The 17155-nt window shown below is 33.5% G+C and overlaps 1 protein-coding gene and 1 long non-coding RNA gene across 2 annotated transcripts; one reads left to right on the forward strand and one right to left on the reverse strand.

The window, feature by feature from the left end:
* Nucleotides 1-741: 741 nt before the first annotated feature.
* On the reverse strand, nucleotides 742-3676 carry LOC113726199 (transcription factor MYB8). The gene is made up of 3 exons (XM_027249779.2): nucleotides 3411-3676; nucleotides 3177-3306; nucleotides 742-1629 (listed from the first exon to the last, which is right to left on the reverse strand). Exons 1-3 carry the CDS (start codon nucleotides 3541-3543, stop codon nucleotides 873-875), a joined length of 1020 nt encoding a protein of 339 aa, XP_027105580.2. The 5' UTR covers nucleotides 3544-3676; the 3' UTR covers nucleotides 742-872.
* Nucleotides 3677-9422: 5746 nt separating this feature from the next.
* Nucleotides 9423-10794, forward strand: LOC140035838 (uncharacterized). Its single transcript, XR_011839752.1, has 2 exons — nucleotides 9423-9589; nucleotides 10366-10794. It is a non-coding gene; the product is annotated as an uncharacterized lncRNA (long non-coding RNA).
* Nucleotides 10795-17155: the final 6361 nt, after the last annotated feature.

A 17155-nucleotide genomic window follows, 5' to 3' on the forward strand; every position in this document is an offset into this window, starting at 1 on the left:
TATATATATATTTTTTTATTTTTTATTTTCATAGTGAAATTACGGATATATCCTTAATATTTTATTATTTATTCAGAAAAAAATATTATTTTATTTATTTTTTTAAAAATAAAATAATTTTTTTTTATTTTTTTCGAGCTCGGCTCGACTTGATTCGAGTCGAGTTCGAGCTCGAAAATTGCCAGCTCGTCGAGCTCGAGCTCGAGCTTGATAAAATTTAGCCGAGGCTCGGCTCGATTAGCTCAAAACTCGACTCGGCTCGGCTCGTTTGCAGCCCTACTTTCAGCCATTGGTTTCAAATTTATTCTTTATATTTTCCATCCTCTCCTTATATAATTTGATAATGAAGAAATTCTTTTTTCTGTTATTTACTCTCTATTGAATCTACACTTGCTAATATTTGGAATAGACTGTGAAGAAAGAAAGGAATCAAGTAATAAAATAAGAAGAAAAGAGATAACAGAATTTGGAATAGACATTGGAAATGAGAGGGAATAGTGGTGAGTCTAGTGGTTTAGGTGGTGGTAATGAATCTAGTGATACATAATATGGGATGAAGGAGAGGAGTTAGAGAGAGAGAGGTGAAATGAGGCGACTGCAGATTATATGACAATTGGGAATGTTTTGATGGGTGTAGTGATATGATATCTTTCTTTATGAATCAACTAATTAAGTGAAGGACATTCTAGTAATTTTGTTGCACCAAGAGAGGTCAATGTAATTATGTAAACCTAAGGGGAGTTGAGTGAAATTGTCAGAAACTTCAAGGGGGGTTTCTGAAATTATCCCTTTATTCTAAAAAAGAAAATAAATACAAGCACACTAATTATCTAGTACAATGAGACGCTATCGTTCTAGCAACACTTAATTTACTAGTCTTCGTGAAACCAGGCCAATGCAGGATGAAGAAAAGTTGTAATGGAACCAAGATCTGCAAGATTATGATCATCATCATCATCATGTGAAAGAGCTGTTGGGCAAGAGTTGGGAGGAAAATCGTTGGTCTCAACCTCATGATTGGTCTCAATGTTGGTACCCTGTACAACTCCCTCGAAAAAATCGTGTGCGAATTGCACAACATCCGTGCTGAGAAAATCAAACAAATACTTATCGTCCATTTCAAAATCCATCATGAAGCCCGAAGACGAAGAGTAGCCTTCCTCCCCGGAAAATGTTGAAGGTGATTCCATTACCGCGCCTAAAGGTTGCTCGGCACCAACGGTATTGTTATGATCAGTAGGAGTTTTGTTGAAGTTTTCTTTGGCATCAGCGCTGGACGGCGGTGCTTGAGCTTCCGCCGGAGCAATAATACCGGGTTGTTGTGTACCTGCAGAAGTTTGCAAGTCTTCGTCGATGAAAACTTTAGTGAGCCTCCTCGCCTTTGTGCGGATCACATGAGTACAGGATTCCAGCTCAAGCTTTTCTGAATTTGGCGGCTGATCAGTTCTTGTTAAATTTTGCAGCAATGGTGGGGATCTGGACCTACTTGATGACGGCTTCGTTAGTGGGGCAGAGGAGCAGGCTGGTAAGTGTTGACGGCCTTGAATTTTCTTGACGATTTTGGTGTTCCAGTAGTTCTTGATCTCATTGTCAGTTCGACCAGGAAGCCTTCCAGCTATCAAGGACCACCTGCAAGGCACAGTAATAACCCTTTATAAATGATACGATATGGCGAGGAGGTTCTAATCAAGGATTAAGATTGAGATCACACGATTTAAAGATTCTGAGATTAAATCTCTCTTCTCCTTCTTCACTTATTATATTCTATTTTTCCCCTACTAAAAATTTGAAAAGAAAAGGAGTACTATATACTTAAGATTTGTCGCAACAAATTAAGTAGTTAAACCCATTGGCACTAGACTTGCGATGATATGAAGAAAGAAAATAGGAATGTTGTTTCGCAAGTTGTACATTACTTTTAACCGCTGGTTAAAAGTATTGGCCCATGGCTAGGACTTGCATTATTGTGAAGAAGAAAGTTAAATATATCAGAAATGTTACGGACACTACTACTATGATTTTAAAAAGTTATAAACTAGTTTTAAACCCCGGTTTCTTGAATTTATTGTTATTCCATACCTAATCCCAATATTTTAAGCATTTTCACTCCTGAACACTTTCTTTAAAATCCCAAACAATACAAATTAATAAGGTAAAGAGTTTTTTTTTTTTTTTTTTTTTTTTTGTGGTATGTCTGAAAGTTTACATGTACTGGAATCCTAGGAAGAAATACCGGTAGATTTCGCCTACCAAGCTAATTTGGACTATTATAGCTCGGATTAGACGTGTCACCCGTGACCGTGGTGCCACAAAAGACAACAAAATGTGAGGAGTAATTTCAGAAACCTCTCCTGAGGTTTTTGCAATTCACTAAGCTTCCTTAAAATTTTAAAAATTACACTTTCCTCCCCTAGTTTGACACTTTTAGTAACCAAACTTTAAAATAGAATCAAATTTTAATGAATATCCTAAAAATCGTCATCTAATTAATAAATTTTAATTTATTCTTCTAAACAATTGTAAATTAATTTAGGACAATTACAAAGAAATGTGTGTCAAGGTTTTCATGCCTATATTTATTGTTTAATAATCAACTATGATGATAAATCTCATTACTACAAGCTACTTTTAATAGTGCTCTATTGGAGATATAGATCAGATTCTTTTTAGAATGAAGAAGAAAGTGTCACCATAATTTTTTTAAAGTTTCTAGATTAGTCAAGTGGTGGAAGGAACTACCATAATTTAGTAGTAACTTTCGGCCATTTATTTTTTTTTAGTTATTATTGATTTATTGTTGATTTTGATACCAAAAAAAATAAACAAAAAAAAGAGGGATGCAAAAAATGAGATCGAGATAGAAAAATGAAATGATATTCAAAAAATATTACTAGTTTGACATTTGTCATGATGAAAGTTAGGGACTAATAGTACTATGATTTTGTTGACAAAATGTAAGAGTAATGAATAAGATGGCAAAAGGGGAAAGGAAAAAAAAAAGCTTCATTAGAATGTCAAGGCTAATATTATCATTTTAAATGGACATGGGAAGGAAGAGTAATTTTTAAAATGTTAGGGGGCTAAGTGAAATTGTAGGAAACCTCAGGGCAGGTTTCTGAAATTATCCCAAATGTAAAGCATGCATGCGAAAGTAGGAAAGGACGAGAGTGGCTGGCCTGTTTCCAAGGAGTTTGTGTAGCCTGATTATGAGGTCCTCTTCATCATCAGTTATGTTTCCTCTCTTGATATCAGATCTGAGATAGTTCACCCATCGAAGTCTGCAACTCTTCCCACATCGTTTGAGACCTAGGTAATTTACACCAAGAAAATGAAACCTTGGTTCTACGCAATATACCCTAAACAAACTGACATGCTGCTCAACAACACTTGATATGATCAAACCAACTGACCTGCTCGTCTGGGAAGACTTGCCCATTTTCCTACGCCGTGGGACTTGATATAATCTGTCAGTATTTTATCTTCCAATGGAGTCCAAGCCCCTCTGTTTAGGCCTTCCTTAGCACAACATGGACGTCTCCCCATCTTTCTCTCTTGCCCGTCTATTTTCTGAAGTTTTTTGACTCTTAGTGGTTTCTTGTGCGAAAGCAAACACAGTTGGGTGTCGGCAGTGATTGAGATTGGGGGAGTGAATGTAGGTAAGACTGCCCAAATGGTAGAGGAATGTGTGCACTGCATTTATATTGTTGGACCGGAGGTTACTTTTAAAATCTAGATCCAAATTCGAACGATGTTCAAAGTCACTGGATCAGAGAATCATCGCGAAAACGTACCAAAAAAAAAAAATGCTAAGAACTAACATTTTATTCGTCTATAATTTTATTAGTTATGAAAAATAGAAGAAAATTGATGCAGAAATGAAATATTAGCAAGTTTTTTCAAATAAATCCCACCGATCGAAGGGTATATAAATATACATTTATATATATTTTTTCAAATATTTGGGTAATATTATTTGATTTTGATTCCCTTCAAGATTCAACGCTTGTTGTCAAATTGTAAATTATTCACAAAAGTTCTTATAAATTATTACAGATTATTCACCATTATAATTCTGATTGTTCGCGCGCAGATACTTGCAAATTATATATTACTTGTCAATATAACTGTCAGGTCACAAAATATCAGGAGTGTGAAACACATGACGTGACATTTTATGAGAAAATGCTCCGACTTTACCAACGGAGCCTACAAACATGAGTTGGCATGTGAGGTGAAAGGTGCACAATGATTTCAGATGAACATCGTACCTCCCAAAATTCGAACGGATGGCGTTCATGTGATGGTGGGACCATGTGGCTTTTTTTTTACACCAAACAATAACGGCGGGACCACGTGTCTGCCTAACACAGTTGGTAGATAACTGTACTCTTCCTAACCAATTACACTACCCGGCCTTTCTACTACTTTACTTGAGTGTGGATCAGAAGAGATTCACTCTTAACCTGTAATCTAAATATTCAGATTTTTTTTTTTAAAAAAAAAATTTCACTAGTTGGATCAATGGTGGACCTATTTTCGACTTTCCATAAAAAGGCGTCAAAGATTATGTTTTATTATTATATTTTGTGAACAGAAAACTTTTGGCAATGGTACATGATCGATTAACCTGGAGATGCTTGAGTCCGTGTTCAACTTAAACCGGCCATTAGATTAGATTGTTCGTGCATCGTGAAACTTGTGCTGGATTATTTCTTGAGATAATTTTGAAAACCTCCCTTGATGTCTCCAATAACTTCACTAATTATTTTCAATTTCAATGTAATAAAGTCAGTCCGTATATCTAAAAGTAAGAAAAAAGGCCGCAATGCATTTTCTTTCATAAGCTACTCTATCTTTCATATGGATAATCAAACTAAAAAAAAAGGACTAAAAAGAAGATAAATTGATCTTACATCTAGAAACTTCACAAATAGAAATACTTAAGAAAAATACCAAATTCTGCTCATCAAATTAAGACATTCATTTTACACGCTGTTGATCGAGTGTGAAATACGTCATCTTTACTAATGAGGGATATACCCACTCGTTTTTTCTTTTGCAATTTTAAGTTTAAGCCCTTTCTTCAAATTGCGTTTTTAATTTCAAATTCTTGTGACACTCAATATTTATTTTTTGTTGGCAAAAGTAAATTTTTTCATTGAACAAGCATAGAAAGCTTTATATACATCTAGTACCACTATTTGAGAGGCATAGAAAACTACCTAACTCTAATTAAAGTTGTATCTAAAATCAGAAAAATTAGACAAAAGGGAAGTACACAACAGAATCTATACGTGAACCTCTGCCAAACACTGACGCTTCAAGCCCCACTCAACGACTAATGTCAAGTTCTCCTATGTTCTCCGGACTTTTGACCAAGACGCAACAATAAATCTCATAGCAGTTACAAATTATTATTTACTACGTTCAGTGGTAGCAATCTACTATTCTTGAAAACACAAGTATTTTGACCTTGCCAAAGATACTAAATTGTAGTAGCAAAAGCAAGTCTTCTCAATTGGTTGACAAAAGAATTCACGCACGCCACAAAGTGAGCACCATCACCAACCCTCAATATTTTCAACCATCAGAATATAGATACTAGTTCTCGCAAAGAGTTTAATTAAAGCATAAACTCTTTTGACTAGTTGAATTGGTTAGTGACCAATTGATCCAATCCCTCCACCGGGTTTCTGGCCGATTGGGTTTAATAACTATGATTGGAATAGATACCCCAGTTTAAAGTTTATCTGGCTAATTGGAATCAACAAATATTATAAAATTCAACGGTTATCAACTTTTCCTATTTGTATTTATTTTCACCTTCTAAAACTCAAAGATTGACTTGCAAAAGGGCAAAATTGGAAGAATATTATAGTCCCTCTCCTAAATACTTTTTTAATAATATTTTTACATAAAAGGGCTGATATGTTACAAAGGTTGTCATTCTAAGGGTGCTAAGTGTGATTTCAAAAACTTGAGTGGTGCTAGGAGTGATTAGGGGGACCATCACGGGAGGTTTTTGAAATTCTCTCTTAAATTAGAGCCTCCACTGGTCCACTCCAATGCCGTAGGAGCAAAATAACTGCATTCTAAGCATGGTAGCTCTTGATTCTTAAATTTGTCCCATGCACGTAATCTAAAATAGTTAATACCTGACTCAACATCACACGTAATTCAAACAATTAGGAATTACTTTTTTTATGGAAGAGAAAAAATAATAGTTCCATGTGATCCTAATTGTCAACCTTAATTTAAGTCAGCTGGAGTAGTGATACCATGTTATTGTTTACTTAATTATCGTATCTCTAACAGCATTTGTATGCAGTCAGGGAGGTCTCCATCTAATAGTTAAAGTTGATATTTCAGGAGTTAGAAGTCATGGGATCATCTTTACCTCTTCCCACTTCTTAACTTCCACTCCTCCCCTGTTAGAAATTTTTTTTTTTTTTAAAGAAAAAAAACCATTTCTATGCGAATATTCGTAAAACAATCCCAAGAAATTTGGAGTTGCGCAAACTGTACGACAAAAATGATCCCTACAGGCAGGCAACTCAAGCAACAAGCCCTCCTATGAAACCAAATATGCGCCTGTGAATTTGATTAGCACCAAGAAAGCTTCATTTAATCGCCATTCCAAAGTTCATGGTAGAGATTGAAGGATTCGCCTGCCATTTATTTGTTCCAAACGTGTATTTAAGCAAACCGAGAAACAGTAAAGTGGCTTTTGATTCAAGCCCAATCTTCAGTAAATGCTGTTTTGGAGACCAACCCAACTTCTTTTCAAAATTGCATCCTTCCTGTTATCTGCCCTTTGTCCCTTCTAGCCAAATGGTTCCCCTTTTTACTATTGAAAAAAAAAAAAATCCGAGCCAAATATTTCTGCTAAAATCTTGGTTCTGAAGTCTGGACGAATACTACAACCATCCAACCATTGGACCTCGAGTATACAGATCTTAGATGAAGAAATTCCAAGTTTTGCTTTCCCATCACCCCAGTAGTCTGCCTTTACAGTAGGAAGAAACTGAAGAGAAAATGGGAAAAACGAACTTCGTTTCTTAGTTAAACATTAGAGATAATTGCAGTTTCAGTCTCCAATATTTGGTTTATGTGTTGAATTGGTCCCCCAATATTTCGAGCATAACAAATTTAATCCCCAAAGTTTGTGATTTTTGGAAAATTTAGGACAACTAACAGAAATGGAGCAATAAATAATGGTCGATATCAAATTGCCGTCGGTTAATAATTTTGATTTTGGATTTTTTATCCCTAATATTTTTTTATTTTGAATAATCATGATTTTTTTTTAATTTTTAAATAGTGATAGTAAGAGTTTTAGCATGAATAAAGCTGCAACTTAGAATAAAATAGCATTAAATGGTTAATAAAAATCCTAATTATACTTATTTTTCTTTTTTATTTTTATTTAATTTATTCATGCTAATAATATATCATATATTTCTTTTCTTTTATATAGTTAATCTCAAATGCGACATAATGTATGCACATCATTCTTTCTCAGTATTAATTAAAATGATTTATATCAATTAGCACAACATATCATAGCCTAAATAGCATATCATTTAAGTTATAATTCGATGATAATATATCAATAATAAATAAAACATAAAGTAGTGGAAGAAAAGGAGAATTCTAGTTTTATAATCTAAATTTATTATAGTTGCTACTATAAAAATTGTTGGATGCTTTATGCACGTAGGTTTCAAATTCTTATAGTTAGCCATTGTACTTATAAAACCTAGTAAACATAAGTATCAATATGAAGTAATTTTAGAATTTCTTACAAAAACTCTCTCATTTTTATTGTCTTTCTTGTCAATTAAAAACTATCATTCCAATATTGTAGTGTTAAAGTATTTATTTTAATATCTATGCATCTTGATAATCATTTGGTGGTTCATAAAATGGATATAAAATATCAATTTCATTTCCAACTCAATTGATAACTTATTAAAATGCCAAAAATAATAATAAATAATCAACTTAATTTATAAAAAGTATATATTCCTTATCTTTTAAAGTGATATTTAATTAGTTTTTAAATTATCATTAGAAATAAAAATAATAGAACTCATTATCAATTAATTATTAATAGTGACTATATATATATACCAAATTTTAGAATAGCTACATATAAAAAAATGAAAGATATGATATATTATTAGCATAAATAAATGATATAAAAATATATACGAAGAAAAAGAAGTATAATTAGAATTATTATTACCCATTTAACACTATTTCATTCTAATTTGCATCTGAATTCATGCTAAAACCCTTAATACCATTATTTAAAAATTAGAAAAATATAATGATTTAAAATCAAAACAATGGAGCCTGAAAGTGCAAAATTAAAATTATTGACTAACAACATTTGATGTTGACCGTTAGTTATTGTTCTATTTCTATTAATTGTCATAAATCTGCCTAAAATTATAAATTTTGGGGACTAAATTTGTTTTGACTGAAATATTAAGGATGAATTTGGTACACAGACCAAATATTAGGAACCAAAACTACAATTCTCTCGAAACATTAATTTCTTTACTTATGGTCCATTACCAAAGAAAGGAAGAGATTTTTTCAATTTTACCAAAAAGGGATGACGTTTTCGTTTCCACATGGGGCTTATACTTTTTAGCTCAAGATTCATATGATAATTTGTTTTTCACTCCCTCTTAAATAGTTTTCTTCTCCTTTTTTTTTAATAATTACCTAATGATACGAAGAGCATGATTGAGTTGCTTATGTAATATATTTCCTCTTTTAGTTTTAAGGATATAAGTCAAATTTATGTCCCAAATCAAAGTTTGGGGCACAAAAGCGAAAATTACTTTAAATCTAAAGGTGCAAAATGGAATTTACCCTTTTCCAAATGCTTCAACTTTAGAGATATTGAATATTAGTAAAATATCTCCTCTTCATTGTAATGTCAAAGAAAGTCTTATGATATTCCTAGTAATGTAACTACTTACAAACTCATTTGACTCCTGTCATGAATCATGATCATCAGAAATACATGTAAGGATATACTAATATATATATATATATATATATATATATATATATATATATATATATATATATATATATATATATATATATATATATCTGTGTGTAGCTACCACGTGTATATTATTCATTTCATTGACTACCCAAGGCGTTTCAATCAATTTGGGAACGAAAAAAGAATCTATATCACAAATCTCAAAAGATATGGTGTGATCCCTCAAAGCTAGGGGACCAGATTTCGATTGTGGAAAAGTTTGAGGAGAACCTCCACTGAAATTGTCCCAGCATATGCTACTTCCTTCTTCAGCATATCCAAATCAATGAGCGATCCACTTAGTATAAAACCCCCCATCAGTACTTCTGCGAAAAATCGAGCTTATTAGGATAAAGCGAGTGTTTGAGCAGCCACTGTATGAATGTGTGGGTTAAAGAATAACATAGCGATTCTCCTTTGTCAAGAAGGCCATGCACATGCAAATTCCCTTCTTGCCAAAGGAGAATTGCTCTGTCATTCTATCCCACAAAGCCGTCATCAGGTTCCAAGCAACTAATCAAGGTTTGTTTTCATGTTCTTGAGCTGAATTCTAAATAAATATAGCAATTTTTTTTTTGGTTTTTTGTTTTTGTTTTTGTTTTTGTTTTTGTTTGTGTTTTATTTTTTTCACAACCAATTAACCTATTTTAGGCCATATTATGTTATACTTTAACTCCTATGTAAGCACAAAACGTACAAACCTGGGATTTCCATTCCACAACCATGTCTAAAATTAGGGTAAATTATGCATAATTTCCCCATACTTTTCCAAAATACTATATGACCCTCCTAAGGTTTTAAAATATCTATATAACTTCCCTGTAGTTTAATTTATATAAAGTGGAAAATAGATCAAAATCATCTCCCATTATGGCGATTGATCGAGACGTACTTGAAAAGGGGGTGAAATGAAATTATAATATTCACTAAATCCTTTATAAATTTGCATAAATATCTACTTAATTTTCTTATGATTTTGCATGAATCCACTTAATTCCCTGTATAGTTTTATATAAAGTGGTTACATTTTAGCCAATTCAATTAAATAAGGACATACATTATGGAGATTGTATTCGGTCAAATTGTCCCTTCACATAAAACCCCAAGTGTGTTACGTGAATATTTAAACCATAAGATCTAGTGTCATGTTGTGTCATACAAAAGCATAAGGGGGTTATAATTAATGCATCCCTAAAATTATGTAAAAAGTTTCAGCTGGTGTGTTTTTGTAGACCTCTTGTTGGTTTTCTCTCTAGACTCTGTAGTTATGCCCGATTGCTAATTTGAGTGATTTTCAGTTTACAAAAGGCGTCACAAGATTAAGCGATAGGTACCCAAAGCTTTTTGCTTACCTCAACAGGCGGCCCCCAAAAAAAAAAAAAAGAAGAAAGTTCCACGCATTTGAGCGATTAAAAATGAAATCAGAGGGTTTTTGTGGACTGCCAGCTGAAGAGTTCTGACTTCTGGGGAATGTGTGCAGATGGTATTAGAGCTCTATTGCCGGAGGAGCGTAGCAGTTTCAAAAATGAATCGGGAAGTTAATTTGGAACGAGGATTTGATCAGATTACATTTTGCAAGGAGTAATAGCAGACAATTCAAGGAGAAAGTGCTTAGATTACAGGACAAGATGGAACAGTTTATTAATGTTGTCTAATCTGTAATGCTGTACTGTTGTTTAAAAAATTACTTTTACTTAAAAGGAAAATACTACGGTATTAATTTTCAATTTTCCTTCTACTTTTGTTCCTTACTCATATTTGATCTCCGTACATAACATATATATATATATATATATATATATATATATATATATATATTCTACTCTTTTAGTCCTTTTAAGTAAGAAAAAGTTTGAGTGTTTTTGGCTCTAATCAGAACTATGGATCAAGGCATGCATCCAAGACTATAAGTTATTTGTAAATGTTTTTATAAATAACCCACCAATATAGCAGTTAACTTTCATATCAATAGTAAAATTCAAACACACGATCTTTATGAAAAAATAGTACATCCTTACCAACTGAAACAATATGTATTAGCCTCTTTTGGTCCATGAAAAGTAAGAGAATAACTACTTTAGTTGGATTAACAGTTAATAAAAGTAAATATCAACTTGAGCATTTTACTTCACTTTTCCAAAAAAAAAAAAAAAATCCCTAAGTTTAGCCTTCTATTAACCAATGATCTTTAGTTCAGTGGTACAAAGTCTCCACGGCTGTGAAATCTCAAATTTGAGGACTTTAAAAAAAAAAAAAAAAGAAAAGAGAACATTCCTCTTAACAGAAGTCCTTAACTAATACTTAGCGTCTCTCCTTAAAAAGTTCATTGGGTACCGGTTAGTAAATAACAAAAATAAGCAGAGAAAATATGATATCGCAATGAAGAATATCATTGTCTAATGTACTTGAATGTGGGAAGGTTCCAAATGTTACACATTTATATCAAAGGTAATTCATTTTGTACTTCTAATTAATATGGCACAGTTTGCATTGAAAGATTGTTAACATGGTCACTTTCCTGAAGCAAAGAAAATTCATTATATTTTCTTGTCAAATAAATGTTGTCAATCATCAAACTATAGACATATTTGCAATGAATTTTAACAGCTTAGAATGATAGAAATCAAGTTATACTCGATATATAGTTTGAGCATGAGTCATTGTAGGTGCTCCTTGGTGGATCTTTTATTATCCGAACAACAATTTTCAGATCTATTGTTGTGAAAACCGTTCTTGGTATAGTCTATTCGTGCTTTCTATACTTACAAATCATCAGAGGAATGTACATTAAAAAAAAAAAAAAAGTCACCTAAAGTATCAATCTAGAATAATGACTAATATAATTACCAGTTTTCATAAACAAAAACTAAAGTTGCAAAAGCCATTTTCTGAGAAAAAAATTATCCCTTATTTGTAGTCAAATATTTGAGGACATCAGTCAATTTCTTCGACAATACAATCTGTTCTTATTAGCATGAGTAGTTTTGAAGATAATCCGTAAGGTATGTTTTGTGTCAAAATATTCTTAGCAGAAGAAATCTGGTACATTTTATGTCAAGTTTATATAGAGGCAAACAAGCTGGAAAAGGCCAAACATGAAAATATAGTAATAGAGGTAAAATCAATAATACTACATTGATCTCTGGACTTCTGCAGCATGTCTTTTGAGATGACTTTCACTATGCTTGTTGTGCGAGTTTCAGCTTGCAAAATTCAGCTGCTCTGAAGGTGAACTGGCCAGCTAACAAAGCTCCAAAAGAAGGGTGATGGAGATTAATTAAATAGCAATATTTAACAATCATAACCAAAGATCAGATAAACAAACAAAGCAAAGACCCATCAAAAGAAGAAATGATAAAAGAAGCCAAAATATGCAATTTGGGAACTGAAGAAATTAATAAGCTGCTGTGGAGTATTTCTGTTTTCGTGCTGTGTTGCAACACAATTACTGAGCAAATCTCCCTTGGCAGACAAACCTACAACATTCTGAATAAGCTCATCTGCCAAGGGAGATTTGCACAATAATTCATCTGCAGTTCTAGAAAAGCATTATGGCCTAGATAACCCTTCCACACCAACTATTTATACAATTTAGAGGCGGTCTTGATTGAAAGAGACGGGTGTCAGATGGAACAATCACTCGAAGAAATTTAGCTGGTTTATTCCCTTACAAATGAGACTTCGTACATACTAGATAAGGGCCATAAGGCGTGTCCTTTGCGTAGCTCATGGGTCATTGCACAATGGGGCCAAAACAGAATACAAATGGAAGGATAAAATTGACTTTTGATAAAGAACCTAAGGTTCAATCTCAAATCAGTCCTTGCAGGTGGAATCATGCATCAACATCTTATTTGTTTGGCATAAAATCCTCGAAAAATCAATGGGGAATTTTTTTTTGTCTCTTTAACATTTTTTATCGGACAGCTGCATTATTAGGATAATATCAGCACAAACTCTCCAGGCAAGTCCATATTGAACCAGCCGGACCCCTTACAGGTTTTGATCACTATATTTTAATCTGCATGTGTAGAGCATCAAAGCTTTACAAAGCCCCCTTTTTTTCGTTAATCATATCTGCCAATTCCTCTGAAGTGTTAGGAAATTGGCTTAATTTTTTTAGTCAAGATTCCTATTTGATGTGAGAAGTAACTAGTTTACTAATTGGATTTAGTTACTTGAAGTAGTAGTCAAGTAAAGCCCTATTTAGTTAGAATTAGATGTTATTTTCTACTTTATATGAGTTTAGGAAATAGTATTGGTTTCCAATTGTTATTTGATTTTTTGACAGTAATGTTCTCTATAAATAGATAGATTGGCATATTACAGAGACACACAAGGAGACACAAGGGGTATCATGTAGCCTTATATATGGGGTGTAAGAGAAGGTTCTTGAAAGATGAGAGATGGTATACAAGGGTTGGGTTTGGGGTCAAGTTGTATTCTTGTATAGAGTTTTCCTCTCATAATAAAGAACATGTTTCTCTCCGTGGACGTAGGCTCAATGGTGGAGTCGAACCACGTTAAATATTGTGTGTCGTTTATCTTTCATGTTTGTGGCTTATTTGCCATGAGTTACTCATGGGCAAGTGGACTCTTTTCAGAGTTGGACCGATGAAAATTCTCTTGTTGATGGTGGATCGAAGTGCCAAGAAATTTGGTTGGTGTTGGACCAGGTGTGCCATAGGTTTGGCAGGGGGTCCGGTTGATGTTAGATTAAGGAGTCAAGGGTTGGCAAGGGTCCAAAATATAATTTGGATGTTGAAGAAGAGTGGGTCCATATTTGGGAGAAGATGTGGCTTTGGTGATAAAGGTGGGCTTGCATTGAGTATTAAAGTGGGCTCGAAAAAGGATTTGTAAATTTGAGTTTAATGTGGGGGTTACTTATGAAGGGGAAGATTTGTTAGGTTCATGAGTAAAGGGTTGTATCCCACATTGGTCCAAGAGATGGAGACAGAGCGGTAAATATGTAAGTAAGAACCCAAAACCTAACAGCTTAAGCTTTTGGGTCAGAGTTGGATTTCGGACTTATATATTAGGCTCTTTAGTGGACTCTCTCGAGATGTTTCTCCCTAGCAAGTGGTATCAGAGCTTGGTTGTGAGACTGGGCTGCTCAAGGTTCGTAGTTGGATCCTAATTAACTATTGAGATCAAGTGGATTGGTAACTGTTACCAATTGAATAATTTAATGAGTGGTATCCTTATTTCAATGGCTTGACAAAAAGCATTGATGGTGAAGGATGGGAAGTCAAAAAGAATGAAAATACTTGACGGTAAATCTAGACAGGTAATTCAAGAGTCAAGGAAAAAGTGGAGTCTAATTTTGATTTTGGACGTGAATCGATGGAGACTTTCTCACACCTCCAACGGTTGATATTTCATCTCGGTGGATTTTAGATTTTGGTTATGTTCTTTGGGTGGTGTGGCACATGTCTCAAAGAAACAAAGAAATCTAATTTCCATACGCCAGAAGACTCTGATAGTTACGAATTTTTCGTTTCAGGTGGAGTCTTGAAAACCATACATGGCGAGACAGTCCTGAGAATGGGAAGAAGTACGGTGATTTTACCACTTGGTTGCCTCAATGGTTAGGGTAAGAGCTCATAGAAGAGGATCCCGGATTGCAAGTGGTGGTGAGAAAAAATCTTGCAAAGGGAGATGGTGAATTGAAACACCTTCTCACGAGTCAACTGGAGGTTGGACTCAGGGTAACTACACATGTTCATTTGCCGATTGAATCAATTTGGTGTCAAAACTGTATTGATTTGGGTGTGTAGTTTGGTACCATATTATTTGGTAGTTGAAGGCAAATGGTTGTTAAAAGAAATTTTTGCCAAGATGGAGATTTGTTAGGAAATTGGCTTAATTTCTTTTAGTCAAAATTCTTATTTTGTGTGGGAAGTAACTAATTTCCTAATTGGATTTAGTTACTTGAAATAGTAGTCAAGTAAAGCCTTATTTAGCTAGAATTAGATGCTATTTTCTACTCTATATGAGTTTAGAAAAAAGTATTGGTTTCCAATTGTTATTTGATTTTTTGACAGTAATGTTCTCTATAAATAGGTAGATTGACATACTACAGAGACACACAAGGATACACAAGGGGCATCATGTAGCCTTACACATGGGGTGTGAGAGAGGGTTCTTGAGAGATGAGAGATGGTATACAAGAGTTGGGTTTGGGTTCAAGTTGTATTCTTGTATAGGGGTTTCCTCTCATAATAAAGAACAGGTTTCTCTCCGTGGACATAGGCTCAATGGTGGGGTCGAATCACGTTAAATATTGTGTGTCGTTTATCTTTCATGCTTGTGGCTTATTTGCTATTAAATTATTATGCATTTGATATCTCAATGTTATTTATTCCGCGTTTGGATCCTAACATGAAGAACACTTCATTCTGTGTAATAAAGGACCATTTTTTCAGAAATAGATTTGAAAACAAGTGGTCCTATGAGTCACCTGTCGCATTTCAAGTTAATTTCTTAAATGGGATGTTTCTACTTTCTACAGATGAAATATAATTCTCTAAAAAGGATGAATAGGCGGCTTATCTTTGAATGAAGACCTTTCTTGAAGGCATTTTGGAAATTTTTCAAGATAGAAAACAATGGCTCAAAAGAAAGAAGATACAACAGTATGTTCTCCTAATATTTGTCCCATATTTCTCAAAAATATAAGTTTTTGTGGTTCCGATGGGATAAGTCGGGACTGAGTTGTCTTTCTCCACAAAATAAATGTGCATGCATATATGCTGTAGGCATTAGTGGCAGAGCCAGGATTTGGCATTAGAAGGGAGCAAATTTGAAGATAAAAGAACACATATAAGTTGTTTTAAAATGCAGAATTTGTAGCTTTGTTTTAACTCCAAAGAATCTTAATTGAGAAGTAAAAGTTCTAGTTTTAAGTTTTTATTACTACAAATGATGGCTTCAAATATAAGCCAAATTGAATTACATTGAGTGCTTTTTTTAGACGTGAAGTGAAAATGTACAAATACTACACTTAGAATACAATACTACATATGGAAGAATAGAGATTAAAACTATGCCGTATTAATGCTACATACTGTTAAAACAATAAACTAATCTTCTATTGACACATAATAACAAGAAGAACTATAAAAATCAATCAAACATAAATTTAAAGAATAGAAGGACCATGAAATTTTAGAGGAAAAAGTCAAGTCGAGAGGGACGGGAGAGCTGAACAAAATTTTGGATGGAGGGGGCTAAAATAAGGACTTGACATCAAATTCTATTAAATATTATAGGTAAAAGTGCAATTCTTCAGAAGTTAGGGGAGGCGACATCTCCTGCTGGTCACCCCCTCCCTCCGCCACTTGCAGGCATCTTGAAGCCTAAAAAGTAAAGAAATGGAAAATAAGATCATAAGAGATAGGAACAAAATAATTTTTTAAGCCATAGGAGAAAGGAAATAATTACCATTGTAAAATTAATACGCAAAATTACTGAAAACCATGCAGTAAGTGAGAAAACTAATAAAGGGTTTTGTCTATTTATTGTTAACGGCATTAATCATACATTATCTATGTCCATTATGTACCAAAAGTAGTGTACTTGGCACATGACTTAATACATTTACAAAATTGAAGCCTTTAACAATAAATGAATATAAATTTACTTTCATTAATCTGTCCACTTACGTACTATGCTCTTTTCAGTTATCTATCTAATGTTTGTATGTGTGTGTATACATCTATCTATCTATCTATATATGTATATATATGCTTGTGAAAGATGGACATGGAAGGTGTTTTTCCTAATGCATACCAGCTCTCGTATATGAATAGAGACGTATAATGTGTGTACCAGCTCTCATTTCATGAAGATATTTATCAATAGATACGTATAACGTGTGTACAAACTCTGATTTAAACCAAAAAAAAACCTAGAGAAGAATGTATGAAAGGGGGACCATGAGGGCAACAGCAGAAAGTTGAAGAATTTCCTGGATGGAGGCATTGTTCATAGCATATACCAATTTATTTCAAAGAATATCCATTAAAATGTGCGAATAGTTTGAAAAATAAATTGGCGAATCGGCACTCCAATCTACAGGCAGCACGG

This window comes from Coffea arabica, chromosome 2c (assembly GCF_036785885.1).
Source record: "Coffea arabica cultivar ET-39 chromosome 2c, Coffea Arabica ET-39 HiFi, whole genome shotgun sequence".
Classification (NCBI taxonomy): Eukaryota; Viridiplantae; Streptophyta; class Magnoliopsida; order Gentianales; family Rubiaceae; genus Coffea; species Coffea arabica.